Genomic DNA, 19,315 nt, shown 5'->3' on the forward strand with positions numbered 1-19,315 from the left:
TGCTCTAGCCTTGTGGGTCTCATGGGTGCAAGCTCTGATGGCTTTCAAAGCTGGATGTTTTGGGGTCTTGTCTCTTAGATGTACGTCTTGGAAGTTGGGGTGCCAGAAGTGGGGCTCAAACCCTTTGCTCCTCAGGGAGAAGCCTGGGGTTTTGAGTACCCTCCCAATCCCAGGTCGCTGTACCAGGGGTGGGGTTTGTGGCAAGACTGATTCTTACTTCAACATAGGTTTTTTTCCTTACTCACCTAATGTGTAGGAGTCACTCAGCTAGTTGTAGGGTTTTTTCCATCTTGAATGGAAACCCCAGACCTTCTCTATGTATGTGTGTACACACACATATGTGTACACACACACACACAAATATTCATGCTCTTCTAAACTATTTCCCATCTAGGGGCACCTGGGTGGCTCAGTGGGTTAAGCCTCTGCCTTCAGCTCAGGTCATATCTCAGGGTCCTGAGATCAAGCCTCACATCAGGCTCTCTGCTCAGCTGGGAGCCTACTTTCCCCCCTCTCTCTTCCTGTCTCTCTGCCTCCTTGTGACCTCTCTCTCTCTCTGTCAAATAAATAAATAAAATCTTAAAAAAAGAATAAAAAAATAAAAAATAAAAACCCATTCTTTTAAAAAAAAATTCCCATCTAAAAATATAACTTGAATGTCTTTACATAAAACACATACATTTCTATTAATATTTTACGTGCATGCTGAGTGTCCCATTGAACATATGTTCCAAATCTTTCATAACCTATTTCCAAGTATTGGTCTCACAGGATTAGCTATCCTGTGTTTCCCCTTTACAATACTGTGATACCCTGGTAGGCTTATATGCTTAGAGGCAATAAATTACTATCTAATTCCCCTGTGACTCTGCTACTCCATGACCTGTTTAGTCAGCAAGAATCAAATGTGATGATTCCCAAACTAGTTAAGGACACCTACACTTACTTTTCATTAAACACTATGTAAACCAACAAAATATGACTGCAAAAAAAAAATCACTGTTCTTTTGAAAACTAACACAGCTACTTTGGAAAGATTTGATACAAAGAAATCAATAAGAAAATTTTTGCTAAGTTAGGTATGGGTGAGATGACCAAGTACCAGGCAGGGAGGGAGTGATCACAGGATTCTCACTCAATTCAGTTAAAGAAACTGAAACTGAATGCAAAAAAAGACAACATAGAAAGCTTTTTTTAAAGATTCTTTTTATTTATTTGAGACACAGACAGACAGTATGAGCAGGGAAAGGGGCAATGGGAGGAAATTCCCTGCTGAACAGGGAGCCCAATGCGGGACTCCATCCCAGGACCCCAGGGTCATGACCTGAACCGAAGGTAGATGCCTAACCTATTGAGCGACCCAAGTGCTGTGATAACTCAGAAATCTAATCTGCAGGCCAGTTTCCAGAGAAAAGACCTGGCACTCTGTTTCAATGAAGAATAAATGTACATATATTTTTTCCAATTAAATGCTAAGAACTGTATGTACTATTCCCTAAGAATACTTGTTTAAACTGACTTTTTTAGTTACAACCAAAGACTGATCCTGCTAGTGTCAGAGAGAAGGACTTCATACCAAACCGTAATTTCACAGTCATCTACAGAGAGCCACCTGCTCCTTACACTGGTGACCAAATTAGCCTGGACCTTTCTCTCCTGAGACCATCTCAGACCTTACATCATAGTTATGTAGTACATCACGGGAGGGGGTCTCGGTTCATAATCCTGGCCATCCTACTCACCAACTGTATACCTTTAGGTCGATCACTTTCCCTGCCTCAGTTACACATTGTTGAAAGTTCTTGAACTTCATGATGGCATTCTAAATTGTATAACTGGGGTGCCTATGTGGTTAAGCATCTGCCTTTGGCTCAGGTCATGATCCCAGTCTCTTGGGTTTGAGTTCCACATCAGGCGCTCTGCTGAGCAAGGAGCCTGCTTCTCCCTCTGTCCCTTCCTCCTGCTCCTGCACTCTCTCACTCTCAAATAAAATCTTAAATAAATAAATAAATAAATCATATAACTTAGCCTCAGTGAACAAATGCTATTAGGTAATATTAGTACTCAATTTACCATTTATGCATTTGTTCTCAGATAAACAAAAGTTGCATAACACATGACTAAATAACTCGGAACATCTGTGAATACTGGGTTAGGCAGCGTTTGCTGTGAAAAGCAAACCCAAACTCACAGTGCCATAATAGAGACCCATTTCACTTAACCAAGAATGGTTTTACTACTTTAGGAATGGTTTTACTTTATAGTGTAGATTTCCCAAGTATTCAAAAAGAAAGTATTTACAACCCATACATTTACGGTCAACTGATTTTTCACAAGGATGCCAAGACCATTTAATGGGGGGAAAAACAGTCTTTTCGAGTGCCTACTACTGGGACAAGTGAATATCTACATGCAAAAGAATGAACTTGGAACAGCAACGTCACACATACACAAAAATATAACTCAAAATGGATCAAAGATTTAAATGTAAGGGTAAAAACTGTAACACTCAGAGAAAACAGGTGAAAATCTGTATGACTTTGGATCGGGAAAAGCTTTCTTAGACATGATACACAAAGCAATAAGAAATATTAGATAAGCTGAACTTGATCAAAATAAAAACTTTCATGTATCAAAGGACACTACGGAGAACTTGAAATGACAACCTACAGAATGGGAGAGAGTATCTGCAAATCATTTGTCTGACAAGGACCTAATAACCAGAATATGCAAATATACTCTTAGAACTCAACAACAAAAAGACAAATAACCTAATTTAAAAACAAGCCAAAGACTTTTGAATAGACATTTCTCCAAAGATGATACACAGACGGTCAAGAGCACATGTCGGGATGTTCGACATCCTTAGTCATTGGGGAAATGCGAATCAAAAGCACATGCAGATGCCACGTCACACCCACTAGGACAACTATGGTAAAATAAGAAAAAGAAAAAGAAAAAAAGAAGAAGAAAAGTGCTGGCAAGAAGGCGGAGAAGCTGGAACCCTCCTGTATTCTCGGTGAGAATGTAAAATAGTGTGGCTAAGGCAGCAAACAGCTCGGTAGCTCCTCAAGAAGTTACACACGTACAATTACCCAGCAGTTCTACGTCTAGGGGTATGACACCGACAGAACTGACAACAGATGTTCCTGCCACAACCTGTACATGAATGTGCACAGCAGCGCTGCTCGTAACAGCCAAAAGAGTATATACCCAACGTCCATCAACTGATGAATGGATACGTAAAATGTGGAAGAGCCTCTTACACAACCATAAAAAGGAATAAACTGTTACATGCTACAACACGAGTGAAGTCTGAAAACATTCTACTCTCAGGTTAAAGGAAGCCAGACACAAAAGGTCACGTGTTATACAATTCCACAGATATGAGATGTTCCAGAAAAGGCAAATCCATAAAAACAGAAAGTAGATTCATGATTGCCAGGGAATAAGGGGAGGGGAGAATTGGAACTAAGAGGTTTATTTTTCGGGTGATGGAAGCATTCTGGAATTAGACAGAAGTGATGTATGTACCATATACACAGTAAATATACTAAAAACCAGAGAAGAGTACACTTTAAAATGGCAACTATTATGCTTTGTGAATTATATTTTGATGAAAAATGAAACAACTTAAATATCAACAAGTTAAATGCTAGGATACATTAAAAATATCCAAAGTAACACTAATCACAGGAACAATGGAGTAGCTACATGAATTTCAGACAAAGCAGATTTCAGAGAAGGAAAATTATCAGGCATAAAGAGCAGCATTACATGATAAAGAAATCGACTGACCAAGAAGACACAATTATCCTTAATGTATGTGTACCTGATCAACACAGGTGAGACATAACCTAACAGAACTGCAGGGAGAAATAAACAATTCCATTATCACAGCTGGTGACTTCAACACTTCTCCATCATTAATGGGCCGATCCAGCAGCAGGGCAACAAGGATTTGACAGATGTGCACATTCAGTCCAGACATGGCACACTTAACACCACCATCAATTACCGTACAACAGATGTACACAGACAATTTCACCCAGTAATAGTGCAACACACATTCTTCTTAAGCTCATATGGAACACTCATCAAGACAGAATAATTCTGGACCACAAAACAGAACAAATTTTTAAAAATAAAAATTATACCAAGTATGTTCTCAGACCGCAATGGAATTAAAATAAATTAAAAAAAAAATCTTTAAAAATCAGTAACAGAAGATAGCTGAAGAAGTCCAAAATACATGGAGATTAAATGACACACTTCTAAATTACAGGAGACCAGTCTCAACAAAATACAATGTAGCAAAATGTGTGGAATGCTGCTTAAAGGGAAAATACAGTACTGAATGCAAATATTAGGAAAAAAAAGATTAAAGTCAATAATCTAAGCTTCCATTTTAGGCAACAACAACAAAATCAAATCTAAAGTAAGGAGGGGCTCCTGGGTGGTTCAGTTGGTTAATCATCTGCCTTTGGCTCAGGACATGGTCCTAGGGTCCTGGGACAGAGCCCTGCATCAGAGCTTCCTGCTCAGGGAGGCTGCTTCTCCATCTCCCATTCCTCCTGCCTGTATTCCCTCTCTCACTGACTCTCTCTGTGTCAAATAAAATCATTAAAAAATACCCTAAAGGAAGTAGAAAAAAATAAAAATTAGAGCAGAAATCAATGTAATTAAAACCAGGATTTTTTTTTTTAAATCAATAAACCCCAAGTCTGTTTCTTTGAAAACATCAATAAAACAGATACACCCTTAGTCAGGCAAACAAAGAAAAAAAGTTAGAAGACATAAATTACTAATATCAGATGAAAGAAGGGAGGGCTACTGCTAACAACCCCAATCACTGTAAATTCACCCAAACATTTATGGAATACTACACAATTCTCTAAAATCTCTTCCAGAAAGTAAAACTAGAAGGAATACTTCCTAAATCATTCTAGGAGATCATTATTACCCTGACACCAAAACCAATACTACAAGAAAAGAAACTACAAACTAGTATCTCTCATGAACACAGACACAAAAATCTTCAACAAAAATTAGCAAATAAAAGCAAACACTATATTAAAAAATTATACACCAGGGTCATGTAGGATTTATTCCAGGTATGCAACATTAGAAAATGTTCAACATTAGAAAATCAATGTGATCCATCATATCAACAGAAAAAAAATCACATGATCATATCAATGAAGGGAGGAAAAAAAACATTTAACAAAATCCACACCTCTTCATTATTAACCCTCAGGAAACTAGGAATAGGAGGACTTCCTCAACTTGATAAAGAATGTCTCCAGAAATCCACAGCTAACATGATATTAATACTGAGAAAATCGAAGACAGGGAATCAAGGCAATGATATCCCTCCTACTACTACTATTCAATACTATACTGGAAGGCCAAACTAATGAAATAAGGTAAGAAAAGGAAACAAAAGGTATACAACCTGGGAAAGAATAAAACTTTGTTCACAGATGACATGACTGTCTACAGAAAATACAAAGACTTCACACCCCACACCCTCCTGAAACTAGTCAAGTGATTATAGCAAGTCTGCACAATACACAGTTAAAATACAGAAGTCAATTGCTTTCCAATGATGTATCAGACAAAGGGCCAGTATTCAAAATTTATAAAGAATTTATCAAACTCAACATCCAAAAAACAAAAAAATCCAGTCAAGAAATGGACAGAAGACATGAACAGACCAAAGAAGACATCCAAATGGCTAACAGACACATTAAAAAGGGCTCCACATCACTCAGCATCAGGGAAATACAAATCAAAACCACAATGAGACACCACCTTACATCAGTCAAAATGGCTAAAATTAACAAGTCAGGAAACAACAGATGTTGGCGAGGATGTGGAGAAAGGGGAATCCTCCTACACTGTTGGTGGGAATGCAACTCTGGAAAACAGTATGGAGGCTCCTCAAAAAGTTAAAAATGTAACAACCCAACGACTTAGCAATTGCCCTATTAGATGTTTATCCAAAGTACACAAAAGGGGCAAAAGCACCCCAATGTTTATAGTCAAACTATTGAAAGAGCCCAGATGTCCATCAAGATGAATGGATAAAGAAGATGTGGTATACATACACACACACACACACATTACTCAGCCATCAAAAAGAACAAAATCTTGCCATTTGCAAGGACATGGATGGAACTAGAGGAAGACAAATACCATATAGTTTCAGTCACATGTGGAACTTAAGAAACAACAGATGAATTTAGGAGAAGGGAAGAAAAAATAGAAACAGACAGGGAGGCAAATCACAAGAGAATTAACTACAGGAAACAAACTGAGGGTTACTGGAGAGGGGAAAGTTGGGGTAACTGGGTGAGGGGTATTAAGGAGGGCACTTGTTGGGATGAGCTCTGGGTGTTGTATGCAACCAATGAATCACGAAATTCTAACCATGAAACTAAAAGTACACTATATGTTAATGAGATTGAATTTTAATTAAAAAATTTAAAAAGTCAATTGCTTTCGTATATACCAGCAATGTACAAGTGGAATTTGAAGTTAAAGACACAAGACCATTTACATTAGCATACCAAAAAAAATTAATACTTAGGTGCAAATCTAACGAAATATGCACAAGATCTATATGAGAAAAAGTATAAAATTCTGATGAAAGATAACAAGCAAGGTAAGATGTGAAGTGGAAAGTCCATAATCTTGGGTAAGAACACTCAATACTGTTAAGAGGTCAGTTCTTCCCAAACTGATCGACAGACTCAATGCAATCCCAATCAAAATGCCAGGAAGTTATTCTGTGGATACCAACATGTTGACTCTAAAATTTGGATGGAAAACTGGAAAACCAAGAGTCCCAGAGTAGTCAACAAAATATTAAAGAGCGGGGAAAAAAAGGAAATTGAGGATTGCCACCACCCAATCTCAAGACTTACTATTAAAGCTATAGTGATTAAGACAGAAGGTGCCTGGCAAAAGAGACAGGTCCTTGGAACAGAGTGGAGAGCTCAGAAAAACATCCACACACACAGGCAAAGGCAACTCAATGGCAAGGACAGTCTTCAACAAATGGAACCGAACAATGGGACATTGATAAGAAAAAACAAAGAAATGAAAAGAATAAAAACAAACTTTTCACACCTTTCACAAAACCTAAACGTAAAATGCAAAACTTCTTAAAGATGACATAAGAAAAAATGTAGGGATCCTTGGATTTGGCAATGACTTTTCAGATATAAAACCAAAAGCATGATCTACAAAAGAAAAAAATTGATGAGAGGGACTTTGTTAAAATTAAACTTCTCTGTAAAAGACACTGTTAAGAGAATGAAAAGATGGGATGCCTGGGTGGCTCAGTTGGTTAAGCAGCTGCCTTCGGCTCAGGTCATGATCCCAGCGTCCTAGGATGGAGTCCTGCATCCGGATCCTTGCTCCGCAGGGAGCCTACTTCACCCTCTGACTCTGCCTTCCACTCTGTCTGACTGTGCTCACTCTCGCTCGCTCTCTCTCTGACAAATAAATAAATAAAATCTTAAAAATAAAAAAAAAAAGAGAGAGAATGAAAAGACCAGTCACAGAGTAGAGAAAATATCTGCAAAACACATCCATGGTAAAGGACTTAAAATAAGAAATATAATATAAAGATGTCTTAGTAGCAACAAGAAATCAAACCTAATTTAAAAATGTGAAAAGAGCGGTGGCTGGGAAACCCAGTCAGTTAAGCATCTGCCTTTAGCTCAGGTCCTGGGACTGAACCCCACACTGGGCCCCCGGCTCAGCGAGGAGCCTGCTTTTTTTCCCTCTCCTGCTGCCTGCTGCTACCTCTCCGTGTGCTTGTGGTGTTAATAAATAAATAGAATCTTTAAAACAGAAAAAAAAAAGGATCTGAAAAGATGCTCAACTTTGTATGTCATTAAGAAATTGCAAATTTAAACTAGGTACTATTACATATCACGTAGAATATAAAAAATCCAAAGCACTAGTAATACCAAATGCTAGCAAGGATGTGGGACAACCGAACACTCATTCACTGTTTGGTCAGAATGCAAAATGGGAGGCACTGTGTGAGACAGCTTGGCAGTTTCTCACAGAACTAAACACATTCTCACTATAAGATCAGTAATTGTGCTCCTTTGTATTTACCCAAAAGAGCTTAAAACTAGTGTCCACACAAAAACCTGCACACGGATATTTACAGCAGCTTTATTCTCTGAAGCGCCAAAACTTGGAAGCAATCCAATCTCCTTCAATAGGTGAACAGGTACACTGTGCCACACCCACACAACGGATTATTCGACAATTAAAAGATGAATTATTAAGCCACAAGACTTCGAAGAACCTTAAATGCATATTGCTAAGTGAAAGACCAGTTTCAAAGGCTAAATACTATAGGATTCCAACTCTATGGCATTCTGGAAAAGGTAAAAATTAACCAACATTATTTATTTTAATTTATTTTTTAGGTCATCTCTATACCCAATGTGGTGGATAGAACTCACAACCCCGAGATCAAGAGTCAGATGCCCTAGCAACTAAGCGATCCAGGTGCCTCTGAAAAGGTAAAACTCTAGACAGTAAAAACATCCCGGGCTGAGGGGTGAGCGAGGAGGGTGCAGAGAGAGGAGAAGAAACAAATAGATGAGGTACAGGGTTTTTCAAGGCAATGAAACTAGGCTGTAAGATACCAACAGTAGGTAAATAACATTATACATTTGTCAAAACCCACAGAACTTTAGAAAGAGGAGTGAACCCTAATGTAAACCATGGATTATTAATTAATACTGTATCAATGCTGGTTCATCAGTTGTAACACATGTACCACAACAATGTAATACATTAATAATAGGAGATAGTGAAGTTAGAAGAAAAATATCTTCTCTTTGTACTCAGGGGTATTTCCTATCTGAACCCAGTTAAAGTACAAATCCCCCAAAAGGCCAGAAGTTGGTAGATCACAAGAGGTGTTGGAACACAGGAAAATAAATGAGCAAACCAGACAAGCTGCAGGTAATTAAGAACCATTAACCATCAGAGGAGCAGTGACATCACTCAAAATTAAAACCAAGTAGAGTTTAAAAGTTTAGCTACTTTACTAACTAGCTGCAATCAGGGATGGCAAACAAAGACTAATTCAAAGTAACCTGGGAATTAATCATTTAAAACTTACCAATAATCTGAAATTAGTAGCTTTAATGCTATGAAAATTACATGGAATTTGGAAAGATTGAAGTTCTCTAAACTGCCAAGAAGTAAAGCACTCCTTCCCAGATACATGGACTTATAAAATCACTATATACTATCTCCACGAGAAGCAGAATCCCCAGAACCATCACTCTGTAAAGATGAGAAGTACTAAGAGGGCATATGAAATTTATGAGCTCTGCCCTGAAACATGTCCCATTTCATCGAGACAAAAAACCAAAATAGTTAAGCACTAATCTGCACACTACATAGGGGTTGAAAGACATAGAAAGTTTGTGTGAGCTCACGTATGTGTGTGTTTCCAACCATTCTTGAAAACAATGGACAACAGAGATGAATAAATGTCCCTGTATATCCCATAAATATTCCTCAAATATTTATCATGCAACTCCAGCTCTGCTCTAAGACCTGGGGACACAGTCATGAAAAGAAAAGACAAGGTCTCTGCTTTTAAGAAGCAGATATTCTAATGAAGAAATGAGAAAATAAATATGTAAACAAACATTATATTAATGAACAGTGATCAAATAGTGATTAATGAATAGTGATCACAGCTAAAAAGAAAACAGGACAGAGTAAAGGTCTGAGTGACAAATGGGATGTATTTTAACTTGGATGAACCAGGAAATATAGAACAATGAGTTGAGATCCAAATGACACAAAGGGGCTAGCCACAGGAAATGTGGGAAGAGTGTTCCCGCCCAAGGTATCAGTATGTATACAAAAATGTCCTTGGAGCTCTTCCCTCCAGCGCCTGCTCTCAAATCTCTGACCCAGCTAGGTGGGGACATAATCTAGGACTTGTGTCTCCCAAAACTCATTCTAAATCTTTGTTCGGTGACTAAATTATTCAAGCTTGAGAAATTAAAAACATATGCTAACAAGATCTTCCCACCATCTACAGAGAAATCATCTTTAAAGATTTCATTTATTTTTTTTTTTTAATTTATTTGACAGAGAGAAATCACAAGTAGGCAGAGAGGCAGGCAGAGAGAGAGAGAGGGAAGCAGGCTCCCTGCTGAGCAGAGAGCCCGACGCGGGACTCGATCCCAGGACCCTGAGATCATGACCTGAGCCGAAGGCAGCGGCTTAACCCACTGAGCCACCCAGGCGCCCCTACAGAGAAATCATCTTAAAAGCATCATGAAATAGTAACACTGAAATTCTAAAAAACTTCTGTTCTAACATTTTCATCAATTTTATATCAAACTCCTTTGTTGAATTTATATACCCATTTGACATATTTATGAAGAGACAAAAAAAAAAAAAAAAACCTACATTCCGTAAATGTATTTATCCATCTAACAAATATTTGAGTACCTAAATACACTCTGTTCCAGCTGGTTTCTTCTCTTTATCTCTTTTTTTCCCCTCAATTTAACACCAATCATAATCTATGTAGGCTTTTAGTTCGCTTTTCATAATTAATTTCTTGAGCTATTTAAAGGAATTATCCAGTGCTAGAGTTCTCAACACTGGTCACACATTAGAATCACTTAAGGAACTTTTTTTTTTAAGATTTTATTTATTTGACACAGAGAGAGAGATCACAAGTAGGCAGAGAGGGAGGGAATCATGCTCCATGCTGAGCAGAGTGTCCCATGCAGAGCTCGATCCCAGGACCCTGAGACCATGACCTGAGCTGAAGGCAGAAGCTTAACCCTCTGAGCCACTAAGGCACCCCCTCACCTGAGGAACTTAAAAACAAAAAGCCCAAAGGGCACCTGGCTCATTCAGTCACTGGAGTGTGCAGGTCTTGATCTCAGGGTTGTGAGTTCAAGTCCCATGTTGGGTATAGAGATTACTTAAAAAAAAAAAAAAAAGAAAGAAAGAGCCCAAGTCCCAGTTTGTGATTAATTTGTTTAAATGTTTCAAGAAATTTGATGCTAAATGTTGTAAGACTAGTTAAATAACAAAAAGATATATTTACATAATACTTCTTGCTCTCAAATTTTGAACAAAGAACTTACTAATAATCAATAACTTAGTAGACCAACATTTTATTTAAATAAGTTTTATGGTACTACAAAGAGTGAATTAGAAAATCAAAAGCAAGGAGAAATGGGCATGATGTGAACATGGGGAAGCAAGAGAAAGCAAGAAAGTATGTGACCGGGAAGCGAATGCTTAGCTCTGAGATCCTTCTCTGAGAGAAGGACAGATTAAAACCTAAAAAGAAAGAAAAGAAGGATCCCATGCACTCAAGGAAAGAGAAGTCCCCCAACATCCCTCCTGCTTTTTCCAATATAAACACACAGCTGGGCCGACTTACCACATCCTGGTTGGTACCGACTTTATCAACTTTTCTATTTAGGCCAAACTTGACCGGTCAATGATGGACGGGCTGTGTGCCAAGTGTACCAGTTGTACAACTGACTGTGTAATGGCTGAAACTGAGAAACCGGGGTGAAAATATCAAGAGGCTCTAAGGATTGCGAAAGAGCCAAGATTCAAATGATTACCACGTACACACAAGACAAACTATGCAGATGACTGCTCAGTACAGAAGTAATTCAGAGTGTTATACTGTGGCATCAGCTGACCCAGACCCAGACCCAGAAGATTGCTGGAGTTCCCATCATGGACATCTCTAACCATATAGATGACACTGAGCAAATGCCAGATGATGATGGAGCCCCTCACTCCTATGTCTTAATAGAGTTCCTCAGCTCTCCTTTACCAACTTTTCCTGTTGCCAGTTCATACAAGCAATTTTCCTTACCCAGTTCCTCTGTTCTGAGCTATGGCTAAAGACACTCACTTTTTTATTTTTTGAAACTGATTATCTTGTACCATTTTACTTTTTGTTGCATCTTTTTATAAATCAGATGACCGCTCACAAGACCAAAAAAAAAAAAAAAAAAAAAAAAAAAAAGGAATGGAAAGGAAAGATCAAAAGGGAGGACAAAAACAACAAAAAAACAGTTCTTTTTTGCCGGGAAACCTTCTTACAAGTGCCAATCAGATAAACTTTATCTGATGTTACATCGTCACAACTCCTCTACCATCAGGGAAAGTAGTTCACATAAGAAAATTTCTCTATAAAATGAGTTCCAGGCTTACATTCCATATTTGGCTAATTAGAATTTCATTACGATGTCTGTCTCAAACTGATGCGGAAGAGAATGGAATCTTGTCATCAAGATGTGACATCGAACTAAGAACCCACAGGGTAAGCACTCAGCTCCTGTGATACGAAGACAGCTCCTGGGGATGGGCCACCCTGGGCAACAGTGGCTGACCTGCGGGCCTGCGGCTATCTACCATCTGTCACTCTTCCCTCTTCCTCCTCTGTCAGCTGCTATCTCCAGCCACCGTCAACAAAGTCCACCTCAAACAGCCATCACTTCCCTCCGGTCCCATTTACCGTAGCTAAGCTCCAGGCCAGGCACCCAGATCACCAGCCCTGTGGGAACTTCTTCTAAGGTAAGAGGTGGCCCTATTGGTGAAATGCAGGTGCCAAGGCATGCGGACATTGTGCCATCTTCTGCGCTATTCTTAATGTTCTGATTGTCCCACTTCCCTCAGTTCCCACCTGTGGCCTCTGGAAAGGAACATATTACAGTAGGATTTCCAAGGACTGATGCATGGGGGTCAGGAGATCTGGCCTGTGATTGGCCCCAACTAGCTGTGTGGCTTTAAAGGAAGTCATCACACCTCAGGCCTCAGTTTCCTTATCTGCAAGCCAGGATGGACTAGAGTCTTTTCAGAGGAGCCGGCAAAGATCACATAGATAAGCACCACCTCATTATACTAACAAGCAAACAGAAGGCCGGAGGCGAGAGATTTGCCCCAAGTCAGACATAAGCAGGCAGAGAGCAGAGCCGAGGATGGGACCCACATCTGCAGGTCACAGCTAATCAGCCAGCACAGTACAAACAGATCTGAGCAGCTGCTCATTCTTCCCCTTTTCCGTTTTGTCCATCAGAATGCATGCTCCCTGCAAACAAGGACACACAGGACCTGCTTCCTGTCTCAAAATTCCCAGTTCACCCAATTAGAACAGGGAGGAGCCTCAACGACTTACCCCCTCACCCACACACACGGTTCTTTTACCTATGGAACATGAGGGTACATACATTCACCGTCCAGAGGGCTCCTGCCTTCACTTCTCATGGAAAAGGTCATCATGTGCCTACCCGGGGTGCCAACGAAGCCACAGGTTCCAGAGAGGAACTGACACAGAGAAGTTCGAAGGAGGCAGACTGGCTCAGCGCAGAAAGAAACTGTCTACCAAGGAAAACTACCCCATGGGGGACTGATTCTCTTTGAAATACGTTCGAGTGCATGGGAAAATGGTTTTTCAAGAGCTGGTGGACTGACCAGTCACCTGGTACATACAAGATCACATCCGCATTCTGACAAGAGTGGCTTGCCTGCAGTGTAGACCAGGGGCCAGAAAGACAAGGAAGGCGCATGGAGACTGGGTGAGAAGCTTCTACGGTGTGATGGCAAGGGCGCGCTGCAAAGGTACGAGAAGAGATGGAAAGAAGTATATGGACTCAAGAGGTTTAGGAAGCGAAATCCACAGGACTTGGTGTGACAGACTAGAGTTTGGAAAGGTGACAGAGTAGGAGTTGACTTCTGGTTTTCCGACTCCAGGCTAAATGGATGAAGTGTTTACCGAGAGAGGCAATAGAATAAGAAAGGTGGTTTTCAGTGGAGGAGGTGCTCATGAATTCCGTCTTGAACCTGATGAGTCTGAGGGGCCACAGACACATCCGAGAAGAAAGGTCAGCAAGTCCGATACACAGAACTGGTGCTCAGGAGGCGTGTGAGCCAGAGACAGGAATCTGCCTGACCTGCTGATAGGTGGTCATGAAGCTGCACAAAAGGTCATCTAGGGAAAGAAAGGAACACAGGGCTGAACCCATAATCAGCATTCAGTGGCTACCAGGAGCATGACTTTGCACAGGAGACACATCAGAGAGGTAGAAGAAAGACAGGAAGCAATGCAGAGCATTTGGTCTACTGTGATGTCGAGTAAGGAGACAGAGAAAGGTCAGGTGCGCTGACTTAGAAACAGTTTTGGTAAGAACTCTTTAGTGGAACGACAGGGCCTGAAGGGTGGAAGGTGGGAAAGTCAAGTCAACCCCTGAGCACTGGCTGTGATGCGCGACAGTGACAGGGCAATACCTAGAGGTGGGGCAGTCAAGTGGGAGAGGATCAAACAGGAGCGCATGATGGGAAGGAGTGCAGGGGAGAGGATCCTCGCAGGCTCCTGGAAGGGCAGGAGGGCATGGACTCCAAGCCAGAGTGAAGACTGAACCCGAGGAGGAAGGAGAGCCCCTCCCTGTACCAGGTGAGGAGGAGAAGGGGACAAATACAAGAATGGGATCATGATCAGCACGATGGAGGAGGTCCCGTGGGGTGGCTGCTAATTTTTCTGTACGACTGGAGATGAAGTCATATGTTGAGATGGAAGAGGAAGGCTACATGTGATGTCAATAGCACACCCATGTAAATGGTCTAATTTATCTGTTATGACACTTTCTCCCCCTACTACCAATACGTTATGTCCTGCTTATCTCTTAGTTGGCTGTCAACCCAAAGGATTTTCGTATTTCTAAGCCGACAAAGTATGATGTTGCCAGTGCCTTTGCCCCAGGTGACCCTTCCCCATCTGCCATTCCTGCACTTTGATCACCTACCTCTTTTGCATACCTTTCCCCTTCTATTTCTCATTAGATCTCATAAACATGACTTTTTAAGTAGTCTCCTGCCACCAGTCAGCTCGAACTCAACAGATATGACCATGCAACATCCTGCTGTAAACCTGACTGCAGCTCTACCATGAAGACTGCATCAACGTGGACCCCTCAATGTATGCAGTGTCCAAGGTGCAACCCACAGCCCCACCCCATCTCCCTTTACCATCCCAGTCTCATTCCAAAATGTGCCAAACAAGACACCTATGTAGAAATACAACCCTGCCAGCAAGCTCTCCACTCATTTCTTTTTTTTTTTTTTTTTTTTTAATTTTTAATTTTTTATAAACATATATTTTTATCCCCAGGGGTACAGGTCTGTGAATCACCAGGTTTACACACTTCACAGCACTCACCAAATCACATACCCTCCCCAATGTCCATAATCCCACCCCCTTCTCTCAAACCCCCTCCCCCCGGCAACCCTCAGTTTGTTTCGTGAGATTAAGAGTCACTTATGGTTTGTCTCCCTCCCAATCCCATCTTGTTTCATTTATTCTTCTTCTACCCACTTAAGCCTCCATGTTGCATCACCACATCCTCATATCAGGGAGATCATATGATAGTTGTCTTTCTCTGCTTGACTTATTTCGCTAAGCATGATACGCTCTAGTTCCATCCATGTTGTTGCAAATGGCAAGATTTCATTTCTTTTGATGGCTGCATAGTATTCCATTGTGTATATATACCACATCTTCTTGATCCATTCATCTGTTGATGGACATCTAGGTTCTTTCCATAGTTTGGCTATTGTGGACATTGCTGCTATAAATATTCGGGTGCATGTGCCCCTTTGGATCACTACATTTGTATCTTTAGGGTAAATACCCAATAGTGCAATTGCTGGGTCATAGGGCAGTTCTATTTTCAACATTTTGAGGAACCTCCATGCTGTTTTCCAGAACTCATTTCTGCCTCGGAACTGTAACTTAACAAAACATCTCTCTGACGGAAACACAAATTGCATATAACCTTTATCTCCAGCAGCCACATAGAAGATCAATACCACTTTACACAGAACAGCTGTTCTATGTATTTTCCTTCTATGTATGAAGGGGTCACGTTCATTAACACTACAAATTGTACATTATATTCAGAAATGTCAGAGCCTTGAAAGAATATGGAATTGCTGGCATTCTAGCCACTTTCCCAGTTTGCTCTCTTCCTACCTCTAAGTCCTACTTTAGAACTGCTATTTTGAGATTTCTATTTTCCGAAGCTGCTTTGACCAAAGGCATTCTGTCAGCTCAGAGTGAGAAAGATGGCGGGGCAAGGAAGTGCGAGAAAATGCTAGTGTTAGGCTCAAAGAAAGCCTGACGAAGTCCAAAGACAGACAAGCTAAAGAGACTTCCGTGCTTTGAGATTCTTTAAGTCTGTGTGTGTGCCTTTTCTTCTTCCAATGACCTCTCTCCTCATCACGTGTCGTTCATTAACAAAAGGTTTCTGGATCCGAGAATTCACTCTGTGCTCTCCTTCAGACACTCCATTCAATTTACACCTTTTATTACAGTGGCTTAACATCACCATACAAGAACAAGAGTACAATATACCTTCGTCTAGGCATCCCTACATATTAAAAATGATATGGCCACACTGCAGAGGATCCAGACATAAGCACTTTTTTTAAAAAAATATTTTATTTATTTATTTGACAGACAGAGATCACAAGTAGGCAGAGAGGCAGGCAGAGAGAGAAGTGGAAGCAGGCTCCCTGCTGAGCAGAGAGCCCGATGTGGGGCTCGATCCCAGGACCCTGGGATCATGACCTGAGCCGAAAGCAGAGGATTTAACCCACTGAGCCACCCAGGCGCCCCCAGACATAAGCACTTTTAAAGCCAGAGTTTGGGAGATGTGATCTGAATGCAAGTATCAAAAAGGAACTAGCTGGTTAACCCAAAAAAGAAAAAAACATATTATGACTTGAAGCCATAAAAAAGTAAGAAATTCAAACTCTTTTCAGAATTTTAGGTACCTACAGAGCCAAAACTTTTTAACACTGAAACCAGCTACTAAATCCCAATCCTTAGAAATTAAACATATACGTTTTGATAGTTTAAGTACAGACCCAGAGGGATACAGAAAACAGATAAAGCTCCTCCTGGCTCTGATTCAAACCTTGGGACATTTTCAAGGCTATGTCTGATGAACCTTTCCTGTCAGTAAAGTCTTTTCAGTTTAAATTTCTATTCTGTAAGTTTATGTCCTACAGTTATCTGCTGCCAGCTTCAGGCTGACCTCACCAAGAGAAGTAGGGCAACTTTAGAAAAGGAGCTTGGTATGCTTTGTAGTACTGGACCAGAACCAGTAACGACAGTACAGTCTTTCAGATTTCTCATTCCGGGAGCTTAAGACGAAAGTCAGGCATAAACGTTAGGTTAAGTGCCTTTTTGACCCGATTCCTGGTAAGTACGTGTATTCAGAGATGTGTTCAACGCACAGTCGCTCAGCTTCTAGGCACAAGGCACTGGGAGGCTTCTGTCAGGCCGGGGGAGCGGCGGTCTGACTGTGCCGCACGGTACCAGAGGCGGGTCCTACGCGTCCGGGGCTTTTACGTTTAGCTCAAAACCACTTGCCTTGAACTTTCAGGCCTTTTCATTCAATGTGCACGATTTCACAGGAGTGCTTTCTCCAGGCTGCACCTAGCCCACCCGAGGCCAAGAGACTCACTGTGAAGTGCAGTGAGGTCCCCGCCGAGGACCCGTCCGGGGCAGGGACGGCCCAGGAAGCCCGCAGGAGAAGCCCGAGGAGAGGCCCCGGAGGGCCAAGGAGGGCAGGCCACCCACGGCCCGGCTCCGGGGAGCAGAGCCCAGGTGCGCACCTTCATGAACTCGTCCTTGTCGAAGCAGAGCGTGTCCAGCCCCTTGGGCAGGTTCATCCTACTTCTCTCCATCCCGCCGGCCGCCGCCTCTCAGCACCGACACTCGAGCGAGGAGAAAAGGTAGGAGGCTGCGCTCCCCGACGCTACCGGTGAAGCCACGGCGTTTCCACCGCACAGAAGGCACTGCTTCCTCCAACATGGCAGCGTCCGCGCCTCGGCCAATGAAAGAGGATGCCGCAGGCCCGCCTGCGCCTGCCTCCGCCAAGAGAGGGGTGCAGACCGCTGCCGCTGAGCCAGCAGGTGATGCTGCCCCCATGCGGCAGAGGGCGACACTACAACCTCGCGTAAGTTTCTGCGGAGCAGCCGGGACGCTGGTGATGCTGGGTGAGCGGGAGAGGGGGGGCGGGGAGGGTCAGGGGCGCTCCCTCCCCACCTCGCCCTTTCCCTCGGAAAATCGGCCTGCGAGCCTCTTCCAGGACCTTCTCCCGAGATTGTCCCGCGGGAAGCACAGCCGTGGCCAGATGCTGGCCCTTTACTTCTGCGGCCGATTGTCCAGAGTGGGGGGCGCGTCCCGGTGTCAGGCCTCCGGTCCCCGTGCGCCGCCCCTGCAGCCGCCTGGGCGAGGAGGCCTCTGTGGGAACCCGGCTTCTGCCCTTAGCCCCGGCACCCACCTGCGAGCGTGGCTTCTCCCCCGCCGAGCTTGGCTCCAGCGATCAGTAGGGAGGAAGGTGGTCAGCTGGCAGCCTCGGGTCGTCAGGGCAGCTCCCAGCTCCACTTTGGCTCAGCTGCGGGGAGGCCACAAGTTTGGGTTCTCAGAGCTCTTAAAGAGTCACCTTGCTACCGGCTGACAAAACGCAGCCGACAAGTAGATGTGGGAGCATGTTTATGTCCAGTCCGCTCTAGAATGGGCGGAATCCTGTGTTTGTGGCTAGCGTTGGTTCGATCGCCACACCTGCCCCCAATTTCCGAGACCCCCTCCTCCTCCTGCCATCCACCCCACATTTATTTTGAGATTTTTCTTTTCTCTTCCCTTGCTCTTTCTCCCACTGTCCTCACCTTTAGTGGGAATGTCATGGTCAAATGATGATTCATTTCTCTTTTTTTTTTCTCCGTGAGGCTCTGACAGCTCAAACCACAGATCTCATGTGAGCCCTTCAGGCTGCAGCTTTGCTGTAGTAGCCCAGGCCTGGGCTGCCCCTCCCAATGCTGTGATCTCCCAGAGATAGCACAAGCAGTCCTTAGAAAGGGATGGGACACAGCAAGACAATGGCTTACAGTGAGTCTTGCATTCGAGTCACTCCAAACGGGAAACTGGTCACTTTTTTTAAAACGTGAGTACAGGGAAGCCTGTTAAGCAGCTGCCTTCGGCTCAGGTCATGATCCCAGCGTCCTCGGATAGAGTCCCACAAGGGCTCCTTGCTCTGCAGGGAGCCTGCTTCTCCCTCTGCCTCTGCCTGCCATTCTGTCTGCCTGTGCTCGCTCTCCCCCTCCTCTGATAAATAAATAAATAAATAATCTTTAAAACCTGAGTACAGAATCTAAAACAATACATTCCCTAGCGTGGGCCTGGCAAGGCCTTGTTGAGGAAAACGTT

The 19,315-nt window shown here is 42.5% G+C and overlaps 1 protein-coding gene across 6 annotated transcripts in view; it reads right to left on the reverse strand.

The window, feature by feature from the left end:
• Window positions 1–17,921, reverse strand: part of LOC131810259 (conserved oligomeric Golgi complex subunit 2-like) — a 30,069-nt gene extending 12,148 nt beyond the window's left edge. For 5 of the 6 annotated variants that reach the window (XR_009345506.1, XR_009345508.1, XR_009345505.1 and 2 more), the window contains exon 1: window positions 17,722–17,921. Coding sequence is in view for 2 of the 6 variants with exons in the window: in XM_059137984.1 (XP_058993967.1) it covers window positions 17,722–17,793 (72 nt within the window). In the remaining 4 variants the exon portion in view is untranslated. The other variant, XR_009345507.1, reaches the window with a different exon arrangement.
• Between the last annotated feature and the right edge of the window lie 1,394 nt (window positions 17,922–19,315).

This window comes from Mustela lutreola, chromosome 10, assembly GCF_030435805.1.
Source record: "Mustela lutreola isolate mMusLut2 chromosome 10, mMusLut2.pri, whole genome shotgun sequence".
Lineage (NCBI taxonomy): Eukaryota > Metazoa > Chordata > Mammalia > Carnivora > Mustelidae > Mustela > Mustela lutreola.